The 19,343-nt window shown below is 37.5% G+C and overlaps 2 protein-coding genes across 2 annotated transcripts; one reads left to right on the plus strand and one right to left on the minus strand.

Annotated features, from left to right (window-relative positions):
• Positions 1-1,507: 1,507 nt before the first annotated feature.
• LOC108679360 (cyclin-dependent kinase 5 activator 1-like) lies at positions 1,508-11,943 on the plus strand. The gene is made up of 2 exons (XM_018167971.2): positions 1,508-2,623; positions 6,616-11,943. Exons 1-2 carry the CDS (start codon positions 1,820-1,822, stop codon positions 7,156-7,158), a joined length of 1,347 nt encoding a protein of 448 aa, XP_018023460.1. The 5' UTR covers positions 1,508-1,819; the 3' UTR covers positions 7,159-11,943.
• Positions 11,944-12,474: 531 nt separating this feature from the next.
• On the minus strand, positions 12,475-16,063 carry LOC108679361 (26S proteasome non-ATPase regulatory subunit 13; the record flags this gene model as incomplete). The annotated part of the gene is given in 8 exon segments (XM_018167972.2): positions 12,475-12,629; positions 13,237-13,353; positions 13,769-13,849; positions 14,332-14,567; positions 14,873-15,009; positions 15,300-15,403; positions 15,510-15,660; positions 15,950-16,063. Coding segments are annotated over 8 exon segments (1,039 nt in total), but the record flags the coding sequence as incomplete, so codon positions are not given.
• Between the last annotated feature and the right edge of the window lie 3,280 nt (positions 16,064-19,343).

A 19,343-nucleotide genomic window follows, 5' to 3' on the forward strand; every position in this document is an offset into this window, starting at 1 on the left:
GGACAGTAGTAAAAATGCAAGCGACCGCCGCACTGTACGTATTACTACGAAAAATAAATTCTTAAATGAAACTTAAATGTACGTAAATAGATGCAAATAATCGGAAGAATAAATTTCCAGGTATGGCATTCAGCAATTCTTGAGAAGCTTCAATTTTTCTACATACATATAAGCACCGTTAATATTTTTTCCATCATTAGAATCATACTTATTTTTATATTAATTAGATTCGCTAAGTTTATTCATTCGTAAAAGATATTCAAATTTTCATTCGCCCATGCTATGAACGTAAAAATAAAATCATGTGCGTTTGTGGTTGAAAATTTTCCAGTTTAATTTGAACGCGTGGGTAGTAAATGCAATTAAGCGAAGCACGGAGGCGTGGAGCGGAGCGAAGGGAAGATCGCTCTGCTTGAACGCGCATCGTAAAAAATATATTAAGTTTTTTTAATATATTAAGCTATAAAAGTATATATTAACATAAATAAAAAAATATATTAAAGGTCTGTTTGCCCTTTACTCTCAGAGATGATTGGGTTGGAAAAAGAAAAAATATGTATTTTTTTCAAAGAGATGAAACACTTTTTAGCGCATTTTCTCATTTATGGAAAAAATGGTGCTATTGTGCTTATCATGTCCGTCCGTCCGTGACGTGAAGTCACGGACGGACGAGAAAATGCGCTCTGTCACTCACTGCAGTGAGTACTGATCTAATTTTTTATCTATTCGCCCTATTGTGGGTCAACTAGATAACCAAATGGATTTGTGAACAATGACTCACTCATTTCTTTGAATGTTTGATGGTGATATATAAAACCAAGAATTTAAAAGCAAAGACTGACCGTAAATTCATCATATCTTCATTGAAAATATTTTGTAAATTCAGTCCATCAGCAGCTCAAAAACTGGAAAATTTTGAGTAGATATGAATGAAGTTCCCGACGTTGACATGATGCAGTGGGGGAGTTCCCGATGTTGACATGATGCAGTGGGGGAGTCCCCGATGTTGACATGATGCAGTGGGGGAGTTCCCGACGTAGACATGATGCAGTGGGGGAGTTCCCTATCAAGCTTATCACTTCCCCTTGAATTTGAGGGCGCCGAGGGTAACTTCGTTAGACTTACATTTCAAACCAGAGCAAAAGCAAGCAACTCTGTATCAAATCATGGGAAAAACAATCTGACCTATTTTCATCTGAATTAAATGTTACACATGTTACATGTGCGTTGACATGACTCATTAGAGAAACACATTTTTTTAGCATGAATTCATCCACAAACATGTAGTGGCACTGTGACTGCTCTTCATGAGATCGATGGAGGCTCGTGACGTCACTTGTTGCCATAGTAACCCCGCGCGCTGATTGGTCGTGGCTACGTGAAGGAATATTCGTGAGCCAATAGCAGCCAAAACTGCATCCAGACCGCGATGGAACGAGCCTCGCAATTGGCGCTGGATTATGGACTAGAGGCGCTCTAGACCTCAGGCTGGCAGTGCTGATTTGGTCGTTGAGGGTTTAGGTAGTGTTTGATATACTTCGTTCCTTTATCAAAGTTTCATTTAATTAGGAACACTGTTTAATACAGAGATAAGGATATACTACCATAGGCATACACAGAATACTTCATATGCTTTTTACGTTTCCTGATGCAGAGGGTTCTGAGAATTTGATGGCTGGCACTGCGCCGAAGAAACGATAGTCCATTGATTTGTTGAAGAAGTTCAGTAGGTGGCCTCTTATCGTGAATACTTGCTGCAGGATCAACCGTCAAAGTGGAGACCTCGGAGCTGCTAGTGTCGCTGTCCAGCATATTCAAGATGGGGACAGTGCTCAGCTTCAGCCCTCGGGAGCAGAAGCCTTATTATGGCGATTATACTCTCAATAATCACAATTACGAGGCACTTAATAACACTCGTAATAGGGAGAAAATCATCAACAACGAAAATGCTAATATTTTAAGCGAGAAGAATTCTCTTGATCGCAATGCGTACAAGAAGCATTCTTTATTTATCAACGCCCTCAGTTGGAAACGTTTTGCCTCCACGAACAAAAAGAAAATAGATAACAGAAATAAGAATAATTTATCGCTTCGTCAGCCTTTGGATAACATTCATCCTTTCATTGATAACAACAAAAACATTCAAAAAGCTCTAAGCTGCTATAACATCAGACCAAGCTCGGTAGGTCAACTTGACTTGGTGCGCAACAATAACCACACTCATACCCCAACGGACAAACTACCACCAAAGGCTGTCCTAACCTCAGCACCATCGAGCAACAACCACCAAGACCTACAACAGGTTGCCAAGTACACGACGACTACAGTGCTACCTTTAACACGCCAGCACATACAACCAGTCCAGCAACTTGTGAAGCAGCATCAAGTGCTCCCTCATCACGCTCATCATCAGCAACAACAACAGAGGCCCATACACCCAAAGCAGTTAGGAGGAACAAGTCCTAGCAGAAAAACTGTTATTCAAGCGTCGACGTCGGAGCTGCTCAAGTGTCTGGGCAGCCACTTGCAGACGACGTGCTCACAGCTGGCAGACTTCCAGGCCGCTGATGCCGTCATGTGGCTCAGGACTGTTGATCGTTCGCTGCTGCTGCAGGGATGGCAGGTGAATTACTTGCATAAGTCCTGGTGGCAGGTGACTGAATGAGACTAGTCTTGGTGGCAGGTTACTGAGACTAGTCCTGGTGACGGAGACTAGTCCAGGTGACGGAGACTAGTCCTGGTGGCAGGTGACTGACACTAGTCCTGGTGACGGAGACTAGTCCTGGTGGCAGGTGACTGAGACTAGTCCTGGTGACGGAGACTAGTCCTGGTGGCAGTCCTGAGGGCAGGTAACTAAGACTAGTCCTGGTGACGGAGACTAGTCCTGGTGGCAGGTGACTGAGACTAGTCCTGGTGATGGAGACTAGTCCTGAGGGCAGGTAACTAAGACTAGTCCTGGTGGCAGGTGACTGAGACTAGTCCTGAGGGCAGGTAACTGAGACTAGTCCTGAGGGCAGGTGACTGAGACTAGTCCTGTTGGCAGGTGAATAACTTGCACAATTCCTGGTGGCATTTGACTCAATTGGTTGTAGCAGTTGCCTAAATCAGACTAGTCCTGAGGGCAGGTGAATTACTTGAACTAGTCCTACTGGTAGACTACTTAGGACTAAGTCTGGTGGCAGACTAACTTGGATCAAGTCCCGGCATGCAGATTTGCAGCGGCGGTGGTGCAGGCTGACAAATTAGGTCTCAGCATCGAGACCTTGTATGTACGGAGGAAATTGATCACATACTTTTTGTGACTTTAGATCATTCAACTATCTCTTGAAAGCGTAATTCAATAACATTTGTGATTTTACTACATTGGATTACAGGTTTACATTTTTAGCTCTATAATCCTTATCAGTTTTATTTCTGGTGACCATTTATTATTTACAACGTCAATTATGTAATGGATCTACCGAATTTGGCCGGCATATAACTGATAAAAGTTTTACATGGAAATGGGTCCATTGTCTAGTCCATGCTCGCTAGAACAGAAAATATTGAATTAATTTGCCGATATGTCTGACCGATGTTGATACCATCTTCACGAATTTTTTATTCATTATTCACATTGTGAATACTGATTTCTACATTATTTTGGCTTAGCATTGGCTTAGTACGGTCTTCTTTGACTCATTCAACAAGAAGAAGTCTAAAAATGTCTTGTTTCGTCGAATTGTAAGTGAAAATGTTTACAATGTGAATAATAAGGATTTATTTTCTATCGAACAGGAATTTATTTTTCGTACAAGAATTGATATATACTTTCATGCAATTGTGGCATCTTGCCTCGGTTAGGAATATATTTTTTTGTGCAATAGAAACACACGTGCAGATGCTATTCCAAGAAAGGCATGAATAATTATTTTGCATCATCGAAATAAATTTTTGGACAAAAAAATAAAAACATTAAGTCAATATTAATACTACATATTTATGATCCCTGAAAATCTGAAAATAATCACGCAATGGTTATCTTTAGTGCAAAGTTAAAGTAACGGGCAATCTAATGAATCTTGGTAAAACAATAAATTTAACTGCACATTGAATGGAATATTTTCAGTACACTACGAGTATAACAAGGAATATGTCTACAGAGGGAAATGAAATTATGTGAACATTGCAAGCGCACGATACTCCAAGAAGCGTAAACTATATTGGTGCATATCAAATTTCAAGATTAAAATTCAAAGTGAATTTTTAATGTAAGAAAAATATGTGATCGAATTTCAAACTAAGTACACCGCTTTACAAAGATACTCTTATGAAGCTTCAGAAAGGACTTAGAAACTCAAACACGAAAACAACCTTAAACTGGACATAATGGTCTTCCAATATGACTTCATTATCGAACAGTTCTGAATCAATACATAAGCAAAAACAAAATTTCTCAATATATGGCGCGCATCGGTCGCTAAATAGCGCTTATTACATCACAGAATGTTTCTTTCAAAGAAGCAGTGTGATGAAACACAATATCAATCAAAGAACGTTTTACAAAAAGTTATCATGAAAATACTGTCGGCTTAAATGAATTTTCAATTAAAGGAAGCATGTTTACAGAACATATTTTCGAATAAAAATATTAGTAGGAGTAGACTTTTCAAATAAGTTATCTCAAGAGAATCATTTGTAAAATATATGTTCATACATATTGTTATAAATAATTACATATTTATCAAATAAAAAGTGGGAGCAGGATTTCTCTCTAAATAAATCGCCCCACGGCCCGGCGCAGCGTAGATTGTGTCAAGGAAGAAGTGTGATGAAGATCAGCCAGACGACACGCCGGCAGCCGCGGCAGGATCGATAAGCGCTACCACAGGGAGCCCAGCCAGCCAATACCAGCACAGCCGTGCAGCTCCAGCGCTGGTGGAGAATAAGTTCATGTGTGATGCCTCAATCCAAGCAGCACAGCCGACAGCCGTGCAGCTCCAGCGCTGGTGGAGAATAAGTTCATGTGTGATGCCTCAATCCAAGCAGCGCAGCCGTGCTGCTCCAGCGCTGGTGGTTCCCTGATAAATTTATTCGATTTTAAACTTTAAAAAGTGAACTTTGAACCTTCGAAGTGGAATCGTTACTACCACAACCCTACGTAATATTCACATGTGCAGCGAAGAATGGTGCCACGTTTTATGCGTACCTTTACCTTAAAACCAGACAATATTATTAGCCTTGGGTAACAGTCGTCGGTGTAGCCGCGGCCTACCAGAGTTTAGCAGGGTTTTCTGGAAAGTTTTACGCGGAAAGTTTAAAAAACATGAATGTAATATAATAGAGTTGGCGTTGATTATGCCATATTGGTCGGCCAACAATTCTTAACCACCCGGCCATCTTGCGGTTTTCGACCAGAAGCTCACTGCTTGTTGCAGGTTTGGACCCCCTATCACACTGCTCCAATCTTGACGATCGTAACGACTAAGCCATCCCCAGTATTTAGCACGGTTTTCTGAACTACGCGGAAAGTTTTTAAACTAATAAATGTAATATAATAGAGTTGGCGTTGATTATGCCATATTGGTCGACCAACAATTCTTAACCACCCGGCCATCTTGCGGTTTTCGACCAGAAGTTCACTGCTTGTTGCAGGTTTGGACCCCCTATCACACTGCTCCAATCTTGACGATCGTAACGACTAAGCCATCCCCAGTATAAAATACGATCAAAACACGTGCTCCTTCGGCATCCCTGTTTGTCATGCAATATGAAATCTAAATTCCATTTATCTATATAACATCAGCCTACATATCTCCAATGAGTGAAATATTGTACAGAACTTGAATTGGATATTGATTGGGGATTGATCGATGCAATCTAGGTATGCTGAAACAGTTACACCTCTTCGAAATTCTCATATTTTAATCGGAAACAATATAACATAGTGGTTTTAGTTTTATTTGTTTATAATTTAGGTACTTATACGTGGTGGTTGTAGTTTTCTTGAATGTCAGCGAGCCTATTATTAGAAACGAAGCTCGTGTGATGAATTACGTATGTCTGGTAATTCACTGAGAAGCGTAGCAGAAAGGTCACTGTCACGGACTCCTCAGAAGCGGATATCGCAATAAATAATAGTTGACTTTTAAATCATACATTTTATGAAGTAACATCAATTCCATCTTTCTCCTTCTACATTGCCTAAATCATCTTTTGTATCATTCTGTCACAATTCTCCACAATTTGTTATTCATAGGACTGCACATTACATTCAAATAGTGATATTGTAATTTAGTCCAATATAGGCTCCCATATGTAACATTATCATGAAAAGAGTTTTGTTTTAGGAACGACGGTCCTGGATGCTCATTATGTTTTACCTCGACTCATTCTTATTTTTTTTAAATTATCATGAGTGATGACAATCAGCACTAGGCTAATGAATGTGATTTATTTTTTGCATCAAGTTAATGAATCCTACGAGAGAATTACGGTACTATTTTACATTTAAAACCGAAGCGTTGAGCTATTGCCATTTTATACCTATCATTGTTTCCGCTTCAGTATTAATTATATGCAGTTTTTCGAACCAAAGTAATGTATTCCACGAATAATACATTGTTATTTTTCCAGGACATCGCCTTCATAAACCCAGCGAACGTGGTGTTCGTGTACTTGCTGGTTCGCCACTTGGTGACGGACGACATCGAGAGCGAGCACGAGCTTCAGGCTATAGTCCTGACGTGTCTCTACCTCTCCTACTCGTACATGGGCAACGAGATCTCGTATCCTCTCAAGCCATTCCTTGTCGAGGATGACAAGGACAGGTTTTGGGACCGATGTCTACACATTATCAACACACTCAGCGGTGACATGCTGCGTATCAACGCAGAACCAGCTTTCTTCACCGAAGTTTTCACGGAACTTAAAGCATGTGGTGTACATCCATACAACCATCTCCATTACCACCACCATCACCATCATCATAACTTGCACCCCCAGACACCCACAAGCCCTCATTCCCCAAGCAGCACCATCAGCAGCATCCCCAACACTCCCTCCCCTCAACAAGAACAAAATCCTATCCTCAACAACGACCACCAACAGCTACAGCGATCCAAGTCTCAAAGTCTTGCCTTGCCACTTATGCAAGCACCGCTTAAGACAGCCGCCTGAATGAGCTCTTTTTTCCAGTACGAGGCCACGAGATGCACTTTTCGGCCATTAACTTTCAGGAAATTTTGGTTTTGCAATCTGGACGCCGCGTTATAACGCAGCTAATTGTCCAGATAATTTCGGGACTAACAGCCAACTAGAGGCCTGGTTTTAGAATATAAACAATCAAAAAGCAATCCCTGAAATCAGTCACAAAAGAGCTCTTTTGGTGAACAAGTGTTGTTCTCAGTGAAGCAATTGTTTGTCTGACCAACAAAGTTTTGCATAATAGGTTCAAGCAATGGGTGCTCAAAAACTTTTTCGTAAAGAAGATTGAAAGGAATTGAGGTTCGTCTGTTCCAGCGATGATGTAAAGCCTATCTTCCGGCCGTTAAAAACACAGCAAGGGTTGCACTTATTCCTCGGACGAAAATGTGAACGTTATATTTTCATACGTCATGTCAGAAGCTGGAATTACGTTCAATCATGATGTGAAATATTGCTTAGATGCGAAACGGAAAGTACGAAGGGAATAATTGCTCGGTGCGTTTGCCGGAAGTCGAGGCAGGTTCTGATTCACAGATACGAGTCACAAATTATCTAATAAATCCCAATATTATAAGAATACAATGGATGCATGCTTCTGCTCCTGTTACATGTTCGTACTGTAGTTATTTTTGTTATGGTTTGAAAAAAAAAATACTCTGTAGGGTTTATTAGACTTTTTTCGACTTCATTTACTGTCGTTTGTCGATAATTTCACTCAAATATTTGATGCTTGAATTTGTTTGATAAAAGCTAAGGTTGTTTTTTGAAACATCACTCAAAAATTTTTTATCACGAGTCAAGTACCAAGAGATCATCTTGATTTACTGCATAGCTTGACAGTAAATCGTCAAGTAGTAATAATTTGTTTGCAGTCTAGTCATAGGGCAGCTTACATTCAAGTCATAGTCACATTATTAATATAGAATTGAAGATGCCAAAAAGTAGTGAGTTCAATTTATGAATAAGATGTATCTACTTCGATTGGTTTGGAGGCGAACACATTTGATGAACCATACGAAGATAAGAACCGTAATTGATTTATATCTCTTTATACGACTGCATACTTAACATTTCTTATGGAGATAACGAGTTGGAAGGCAATTCGGGATACAACTGTGCAATCGGCAATTTTAAACTTAAACCTGAATGGAAAAATGTACAATGTTAAAAAAATATCGGCATCCGGCGCCTAAACACAACTTACGCGTACAACTTACGAAATATGCACGCGTGAATTACGAATTTTATTTCCGATGCAGCCAGTATTTGAAGGTAAATAAGTAACTAATTCTATAAAGTGCAATCAAAACACCAAATTAAGATTGTACAGATGGAATTTTGCCATATTTTGCGCCAAAACGAATTGCAACATTGAATTCACTAATTTTTCCCAATTTTCATGTGTGCTTGATTTTCTCATTTGTGTTTCGTTTACAGTTTTTGTACAGATGTAAAATTGACGTCCAACTACTTACGTATTTAGTATATAATAATAATTATAGGGAGCTCCTCTATGAGCAAGCTCAACATTATTAAAGTCAGTGGGGCAGTGTAAGCTATCACCGAAGTTGGCAGTGAAGGATTTTCCATCTTGTTTACTCCTAGTGTTCAACGATGAGAAATTCAAAAACAATCGTTTTTTGGTTAGAAGTTGTTTCGTTCATTTGAGATTCAAGTTGACGCAGGCAGGCTAATGGCTTTCCACTCCACGAGATAAGATTCTTCAAAGGAAAAGATAACGTCACTGAATGGGGTAATTATTCGGTGGTATCGCGCCGTAGGCCCAAGAACGCTGCACCGAAATTGGTTGTTTCCAGGTTTCGTGATGTTTGCTAAGCTTTACATGTTTTAAATATCACAACCGAGCCCTAAAAGGTCTCGTGAAAAACATCTCAGCATTTTTTAATCTGCCCTTTGACTGACGCATTCCTAAAGAGCTTTTCAATTCTTATGGAGATAACCCGATTTTAGAAGAGGCGATTCCTGCTTTTTCGTCTCCTTGAAGTCATTTCTACGTGATGTGTTCCAATGTCCACGCCAATTGTGTAAAAACGATTATGTATTTGACCGTGTAAATTAGATGTAGAAACACCAAGTATTTACTGAATCTCAAGATAATTTGTTTTCGTACCGCATAACCGTAAGATTGTGTGGACATTTCCGAAGGGGAGTTTCTCTACTTTTAGAACTCCATGCACGTACGGCCCTCCCAAAGGGCAATTAAACTTAAGTATTAGTCTTAAAGTTCTTCAGCGTTCGCTGAACTCTTATTGAAACGCATCCATGACCAAATGTTACAATAATCTCAATCTTGGTAAAATAGAATCTCTTTTGCGAGGTCTTGTATCGCTCTATTCGCACCCATCGTCGAATCTGTTTCTGTTCACCGTTTTTTCCATGTGATTTACTCGTAAGATTTCAGTGAAAGGGTATTCAATTTTTAGTGGTGAAACATTACATTCAACTCATCGAACTCTCACATCACGTGATAAAAATAAGGATCTCAATGAATCACAAAACTATTTACTGTTTTCCACAATGATCTTTAAATTCATTGAAGGAATACTTGATGCTTCATCACGCTCACACAACAGCCTTCGCTATTCTTCTAACATTTGGACCTGGACGAACACTTACAACTTTCATCTTAAGATTTCATAATACTTTTTAGCCTGATTATCATTGAGAATACAAGGGGTTCAGTCAAACACTTAGCATATATTCCAAATTAAGCTTCACAGTAAAACCCTTAGTGGCCAACACTGCAATCTAAAACCAAAAATTAGATTTATATCCTTCGTCTACAGATACATTACCCGTAGCTGAAGTTATTCGTATCTAAAGGTCTGGTAACAAGAGATACTGTCAGTAGACTACGGGTTAAGTCTGTTTAAATGTAAATATTGTGTGTGTTCAAGAAGCTTCGGGGATTTTGTGCTTGAATTATTTTCTTCGAGTTGTTTGTGCGTCGCGTCGACCTGACGGCTTTTAACAGAAAACAATCACTATTAATTCCAGCCAATTTATCTCAGTAAAGTGACGTGATTTTGTGTCTACCATTCAAAGGCAAATTAACTTACCAAGGCCAACACCAAAAATTTAATTTTCACATTCCAATCTCTCTAAATAAGCATGAAAATATCACTGATTTAGCCCAACATTAATTACTTAATTACAGTAAAAAGTAACTCAAAAGATTTTTTAGTTTCGTTTTTAACAAAAATTTAAATGAAGCGAACAGAAAAACCGGCTATGTCGAGAGCCTGCCTGCTCTGACATTTTGTCAACATGAGGGGATGCTGTGCAATATTCTATGTTTTGGCTGTAAGTCATAATATTTTAACTAACGCTTTGTTGTACGTATACCGCATGACGATAGCCGAGTATAACAGTAAGTTTTGATGGTCTGACTGGCTTAGACATTCCTCTTTACTGGAGCGAGTAATGCGACCAAACTACAAAGCAACTTTTTCGAACAAATTTAACCAAGAGTCGAGGTCGAGGCCGGGCAAATTATGAATCTCACTTGTCAAACTCTCAGCCCATTGAGCTCCCTTCAAAAAAAAAAAAAAATAATAATAATAAAATGATTAAACAGTAAACAGTTCTGTTCATTTCAAACACATCACTTAACAGTTCTGTTAATTAAGTGAATAGTAAAGTAAAATTATTACATTGACTACGTTTTATTAAACGTAAGTCATTACTCTGATTTTTCCTAAATATTGAGTATTTTCTTCATTCATCAGAGGTACACATCTATACTAATAAATGTACAGGTAATTAGAACCTTGTACCGCAACGCTACATTGAAGTGAACTTAACCTTCATATGTTGGATAAAATGAACATGTTGGCCCAACACTGTTTTTATACTTTGGTTATAAATGCATCTTATTGCCGTTAATTTAATCACATCGTCAAGATTGCTACACCATAGAAAAGTTAAAAAAAACCTTGAAAACATCAGATTTTTCTGCATTATCAACTCTAATCGCAATACCTTGCTTTATAATGTTATATTCTGAACTTCAACGCATCAGGGAGCTATAACACGTGGTCGGACAAAACTTTGCAACGCGTTCATAACATTTGAGTCATAAACAAATAAAATATGATGCTTTGAAATAAGAGTAATACTGAGTGCTGAAAAGCTTAATCCCTGTAAACGATGTTATAGTGCAGGTCACGGCAGAATTTTCTCACGACTACAAAATAATGTTAAATCAGCAAGTATTTACATCTAGAAATAACCGTGTTAATTTGCTTCATTGAACCTCAAGCTATGGAGTAACATTTCTATTTGTTTCCTACATGGATAGGAAATTGTGTGCGTTATCTATACTTTGATTAATAATATTTTATAGAACGCATATATTAGCAGCATTGGTTATTTTCAACATTGTTTATTATTCGAGGGCGATGAACCACAACCAATTGAGAACCATTTATTTTCAACATTGTTGATTATTTAAGGGTGATGAACCAAAACCGGTCCAACGCGACTCATTCTAAAAAAGAACTTTGATGGAGTACGAGAGAGTAGAAACAATTTAGGCTTGAGAGATTAAGTGGATGTTGGTCACAATATTTCCTCATTGTAAACCATTTGTTTGTAAAAACATTTTAGTAGCACCAGGTGATTCTTATCTAGTCTAGCTTCTCAATTAATGTTTAGTTGTATCTCATTTGTTTTGTTTAATATTTTCTAGAACTTACGTCTCTATTTATCTATCAGTAAATGAAGGCGATAAATGAAGCGTTAGATTTTTTATCCCAAATATACTGAGGACTAGCTTGACTCACAAACAGAAAAGTTCGTAACTTTGAACTAACTCATGAAGTTGTTCTAGACTCAGCAGGAAATGATAACGCTGAGCGTAAAACACTACAAACGCGTCTACCTGAATAATCGATTATAATAACAAATCACTATTGAAAAATGGTGATTCAATAATCTAATAATTATGTCATTGAGATGTGCAATAAGGATTTTATTCAAGACGGAAAATTTTCACTTTGAAAATTTGCAGGAAAGGAAGCCTCTGACAATGACATCGGAGAAAACGAAAATTCTCACATAAAGACCAGGATTAAACTAACTTTTGCAGAAATGAATGCTATATTCAGTGGATATTTGAAGAAAAGAACGCAGAATTTAGCGCACATTTGCAGCAACGAACGTTGAATTCAGAAGACATTCGCATAAAAACGCTCTTCAAATTGAACGGACTTTGGTTGATAAAAACCAACAGAAACGAGTGATGAGCAGGTAAGAAAAACACTGACCTTGGTGTCAATAGAGATATTTTACTCTAATACAGAAGGGAATCGAGGGCAGGACTATCATAGAGTAAGGATAGGAGCGGCTTGTTCTTCAAGAAGTTTCTGCATGCTGTCTACGTCGTCGCACCACGCGTTCAGGCGCTCCAACATAGCAGCCAACTGCACAAAAATTATTCAAGGTTACAGTGATTATTTTGTAATAAATCGAGTATTTTGTAACAAATAAAATAAATGTTAATATCGATCTAAACACGAATTCAAGGGTGGTACTATGAATACTATCAATAGATTGCCTAAGTACCTGTAGCGGCCAATTCTGCGTGTGATTGGTGGGTTTAGCTAGAAATGCCGTGAGTGATTAGATGACCAAGAAAAGAACTATTTTTTGATAGTACGGGCCATAATGACACCGTCAACGACGGCAACTAATCAACATTGAACCTCTACCACTTATGTGATGTAGAACTTACTTGAGATCATAGTATCATAAATCAAGGATTATCATATTATCAGCATGAATCGTTGTTAATTAATCAATTAGATCAACGAAATTACACCCCTATGAAGGGAAAATATTTCGTTAATTGTATCAAGAATCTCGTATTTATAGCTGGGCTTAATTTAGCTATATTCCGCCTGAAAGAATCCTGTTGTCACGTTAGTACTTGCCGACTAGTTGTAGCCAATTAGTTAATTGTTGAGTAGTTGTAGCCAATACAAAGTCATACAACATCACATCTAATGTCTCATAACACATGTCCCGCACCTGGGTTTTGTCGAGAACTCTGGGCTGGACCCAAGTGATGTTGACCTTCTGCTCCACTTGATCGATGCTGCCACGTACCAGATCTAGAGACAGTGCTCGCATCACCATCACCTCCACCTGTAACACAACACCTGCTTAGTACCGGGGTATCAAAGTCATCATGTATACCACAATCTCATGGTTGAATTATATAAGGTTGACTCGCGAGGATTGCCGTCTTTCAGTTCAGCTTTTTTTGTTACGTCACTGAGATCGAGAAATGTAAAAAATACCGTCATTCCCATGACGGATTGGTTGACTGCTTTGATCGCATTTCGGTGATCGGTTAATGCCCGTGACGTCACTGAGATCAGTGACGTCAAAGGCGAACAACGAACTACATCCGAAAAAAATGAGCTTCTCATTGGTCAATCTTATACTAGTTCAACCATACCACAATCCTAATCTATTACAGTCGTTAGTCTACATTTCATTTGAAAACAAGGACACAAACCAAAATTAGGGCGATAAGCAAACCGCTTAATGAAGTCACCTGATTGATAGGGAGTCCCGTCTCTTCAGCTACCTCCTCAAATTTCAATTGTCTGTCGAACGCCTTGCGTTTAAAGGTCATCTGCACAAATAATTGAGAATCAACATGAGAAAAATCGTGGAATTTTGAGTAGATTGGTTTCAGATAGACCAATGCATTATTGCACCAAAGATTAACATGAATTTAATACTTAGAGATAGATGGTCAAGTCATAAAAGTATCAATTTTCAGTTCTATTAATTGCTGCTTGAGCAGTTGATATATATAGAACTCTGCGTGAGCCAATGCATAAGTTTATGAGATAAAGTCACTATATAAATACAAAGTACATTAGTTCGAAAATTAGACTAACAGCTTACGAGAGTTCAAACATTAGAATTGCTGCCACTGGAAACATAAACATATTAGAATTTCAGTAGCTGAAAGTTTGAATCTAAGAATTTAGCCTCTCAAAGTTTCAATTATTATAATTGCAGCAATTGAATGCTTTAACAATTGAATTAGCTATAACAAGTTTGAGCACGTGAAGTGTGACAACTGATTGATTGTAACAACAAACGCACCTCCATGAGGCAAAGCAAACGAATTTTCTCTCTGAGCTCAATTTCCTTAGCAAGGAGGTCAGGCTGTGAGCTCCACAAAGGCTTCATGCTTTCGAACTCATTAATGTTGCCAGCATTGAAGGCGAGCAACAGACGCATCAGCCACTCGAGGTTTGTGCCTTTCAGCGACTCTAGTATGGGATGAGCAAGCAGCTCTCCAAAGTTGTATATGCCTTCGCCCAACAAGGCAGCAAGACCTGCAATTGGGATATCCATTGAATAATGACACAATAAAAGATGAGCAGAGTTGAAGCAACAAGGCAGCAAGACCTGCAATTGGGATATTTATTGAATAATGACACAACAACAGATGAGATGTGTTGGAGCAACAATGCAACAAGACCTGCAAGAAATCACAAGAACTATGTGGTAAAAAATTGTTATCTGGATCTTGAGCACAGAAATGAAGTTGAAAAAATAAACAGATAAATTTATTTATAAATAAAACTTTGATTGACTATAAGCAAGTTTCTAACAATGAGACTATAAAGTTTATGCTTACCCAAGTAAAAAGCTTGTTGGGTTCGTTCAGTGGGGTCTGTAGGAGGGTCTGAACATCCAAGGTATCGCAATGAGGCTCGGTAGTAGTCAGCATGAGCCCCAGTCAAGCAATAAAGCTCGGAGGCCAGCTGATAGAATCTGCATCATGAAATTGTGACAAAAAATGTTTTGGACCAGGGGCAAGGCAGTAAACTGACTTCATTACAGAGTTTGTGATGGCAAATTTCCAGGCTCAAATTTACACCTTTTGCTGGTTAGTCACGAGTGGAGTTAAAATTCTTAGTAGTGTCATAATGCATGAAATAAAAGAATCCAATTCATAATCACAGAAAAATGACAACAATTTGTGAAAGGATTTGGATAACTAGGGACATGATATATAGACAGGGAAAAGTACATATGTGAATATAAATGATAATAAAACTCACTTGCCATGAGTTGGTGTCACGCCATCAATTTCATCAAGCATTTTCTCAGTTTCATCCAGAAGTTTTTTTGTGGCTTCTTTATCTTCTAGCTGTCTCAAAGTCACCTACAAAGGAAGAATTATTGGTCAAAGTGTCAAAATATTTTTTAGTATTGTCATCATTTAAATCCCAAATATCATAACTTATGCAAAATCTTGAACTAAAACTTACCTGTGCAATTAAAACTTTGCAGTAGACATGCGACTCCTGATGATCAACAACTTTGGGGCGGATCTTCTCCACGAAGGCAATGGCCTCCTTGGGGTCTGAGTACTGCTTCATGATAGCAGCAGCCAACTCCACCAGGGAGAGGGGGTTGATCCTGAGGGGAGGAATACTATTGAACAAAAAATGCATTTAAAATACATGTAGTGAAGCCGTGGTTTAATATCGATGTTATTACTTTTCAAAGCAAAACACTCAATGCAACAAATTGCTATATAATAAAAATTAAATAAAGGTGATTCAGAAATATAATATCATTATTAGCTCATTCAGAGAATTCAATTTCAACAAAACCAAATTTAAAAAGGCACATGGCAAATGCATCATAAAATGTTTGTCTCTTATAAATAAATGTGATGCAATGTTCAGTCTAATTTCAGGTTTACTTGTTCTCCATCTCGGTGATGAGATTTGAGTAGAGATTGAGTAGCTCTGTACCCTGCTGCATCTCGGGCAGCTTCACCAGCTTCACCAAACCTAGCGTCAGCTGGTGCCATAATCTGGAAATTTTTGGAGGAACTTTTTTATTATTGCATTAATTCTATGCATTTTTGACATAAATCATGCATCATTAATTTGATTACACTTATTTTCAAGTCATGAAGAAATCCAGGCCAATATTAAATACCTCTTGAATACAGTGGAACCCTGCCTTTCCCATTAAAATTAATGGAAAAGAATCTAATTTGTGTTGGACTTTTGCAAAAATTACTATTATACCTATACAAGAATATTGTACTTACAATATGATGAAAAATTATTTTTATTTTGTAATGTCTAAATAAGACATCTTTCTGACCTAAGATTGTGGGTTCATACCGTCAACTGGGGTGACTTTGGCCAAATTGCACTAGTTTTTGCTAATTAAATTCCTACAATATAGGAATGAGGCATTGCTAGTGATAGTAAATTTGTAAATATATTAATGAAATGTTCTTCTTTATATATGTTGTGTCTAAATTGGGTCACTTTTACAGATTAATAATTTTTTTTTTAATTTGCTGGGTGGCCGATGTCACCCCACGATGGGGTCACTTTTACAGTTTAACGATTTTATTTTTAAAATAAGCTGGGTGGCCGATGTCACCCCACAATGGGGTGACTTTGGCCACATGTGTCAAAATGTAGTAAAAATGATTTTGTGGCCATATTCAACCATTTGCAAGGTGACATTGACCACACAAGGTGTTTATATATGGCCTAGAATCTAATTTACGTTTATAACTGGGCATATAGTCTGAAAAAAAAGGAAAAATCAATTATTCCAAACATTTATTGGCTGGCCAATGTCACCTCATTTTGCTCATACACTATGGGGTTACATTGGCCAGCTAATTTTTGAGCATATATATTACATTTGGTAGAAAACGTACCGTCAACCGGGGCTACTCAGGACGGTTTTGAGGGTTTTTTGTTAATAACTTCTTACCATGAAACATTTCATAAACAAGTTTAGGCTCATTTTATAGCTCTTTGCGAGGGCTATCGAATGGCATCTTCAAAAAAATTCCATATGCTATTCGTAAGGTGCCAGAAGCAAAAAAAGAGTGTCCCAAGTAGCCCCGTCGAACGGGGCTACTCGGGACACTTGGAATAAAACTTCATTTTAAAACATTTGAAGCATGCAGAGTGTACTCATCCATTACTAACAGTACTCTGAAGTCCTCCTCTTTCATTGTAGATGATGTAGAGGTAGAATAAATGACATTTTCTGTGATTTTTACTTGTTTTTCCTTTATTGATATGATATTACCATATACATTAATTACCGTATTATTGATGCGATATTACCGTATCCATGAACATGCCATTGAGCATTTACAACAACCTTGTCCACTGCAAGCTTCATATCAGCAGCCTTATAGCATTTTTTCTGTATCTGTAAGCTTACAGGACGGCTTGTAATTTCACACCATTTTAATTGGGTTAAGTGAATTTACTATAAAAAAGATCGTGAAAAACATACCTGAAACAGAAAGGAATGTTTTAGTGACAACCATCATATGTTTTGGAGAAATAAATCATAGTTTAGGTCAATTACTTTTCATTATATGATGCCTGGTGCACAATTCTATATATGACATTCTATGCACAATTTTGTGATGACCGATGATGCACTAATTTTTAGATAAGTGAAAATTTTTTCGCCGAGCAAGGTAAATGTAATCAATATTCTTTGTTTTTAATCAATTTTTTTCTTAACTGGAGCCTTTGCTTACTGAGGTTCTACTGTAATTGCGTTTTTGGGGGTGTCCCGAGTAGCCCACCGTGCGGAAACGGTTGCCATTTTTTTTTGATTGAGGTATGTAAATTCTGCAATTAAAGTTTTCAAGCCGACACCTGGGGGCAACTTTTATGCAAGTAAAATTTTTTAATACAGCAAATATTTTTTTTACTACAGACCTTAGCAGAAGTAACTTTTCAAAACAGCGTTTTTCACACTTTTTTTCCAGGAATTTTTCAAAGCTAGTAAATGTAGTATTTTTTGACTTCCTTTATAGGTACTATATAGATAGGAAAAATGTTGACATTTATGCCACTATACGGTATTTAGTTTTGCAATATTCCAATTAGTTTTGCTACTAAAACAGTTTTACGCCGTGTCAGAGGACTGTCCCGAGTTACCCCGCCAGTCCCGAGTAGCCCTGGTTGACAGTATAACCATTGATACAATCATTATGCAAGGTGCCAAAATATGTGAAAAAAATCTGGTTCCAAAATTCTTTTTGTATCTCAAAATATTAAAGTTTGCACTCAGCATTTTCTTTTCTTTACAGTTCTGTGGCATTCAGTTTGTGTAGGTCAAGCAGGATATACAATTAATGACACAAAACAGTTTCCCATTGATAGATAAGAAAAAACTACATTGGATACCATTTTATTTCAAAAACATAATACAATTACAACAGGTACAAATGGCAGCAAAACAAAATCATAAACATAGGCCAAAGTCACCCCAGTTGACAGTACTTTTATTTCTACCATAATTCTTGGATAAGTAACTACCTAGTCAAAATCTGCATGTTTCTTTATGTCACATTTTTTCCTATATATGATGGTTTGTAAGGCAATTGGGTATTTGGGTAGTATGAAAAGACATTTTTGAGATGGGGTTCAACTGTATAAATACATAATTAAAAATTGTTTACTCTCAGTGTCAATTCTGTAACTGGTATGAATCAAATCTTTCATGCTATGGCCAGAAAATGTTACAATATTTACAATATACTGCTACATGAACATATATAGGTAACAATTCATGGATTGAGGTCATTATTAGCGATTAAAGAATTAATAATATTAGGTCACTGAGATTGAACTATGCCACACCACATAAAATAAAACATTTAGATATAAAAGTATACAACATCTGATATACAGTAATTTTATCAAGTTACAGAAACAATCTATAGAGATACAGCTTGTTTGTGAATTCAAAAGAAGTTGAATGGCTGATAATTTTGATTCTTTGGTGAAAATTTGACTGGCATTGTCCGTTATCTTTGCTTGGTATGATGGATTTCATTACAGACACAGCCAAAACACTCTATTCCATACACATGCTCAACACGTTAAGTGAGTCACGACCCACCAGTGGATCATACCACAGGTATGAAATATGCCCTGAATATGACATAGTTGCACATTTATAACATGTTAAACTACCCATTAGATTTTTTTGAATCAGTTGTTTATAAGTTCCTCTTTTACTAAAAATTTGAGCAAATATATTATACATAATAATGCTGGTATCCATGATACTTTACTGGTCTACTTATA

The sequence above is a fragment of the Hyalella azteca genome, unplaced genomic scaffold (genome assembly GCF_000764305.2).
Source record: "Hyalella azteca isolate HAZT.00-mixed unplaced genomic scaffold, Hazt_2.0.2 contig14857, whole genome shotgun sequence".
Taxonomy (NCBI): Eukaryota; Metazoa; Arthropoda; class Malacostraca; order Amphipoda; family Hyalellidae; genus Hyalella; species Hyalella azteca.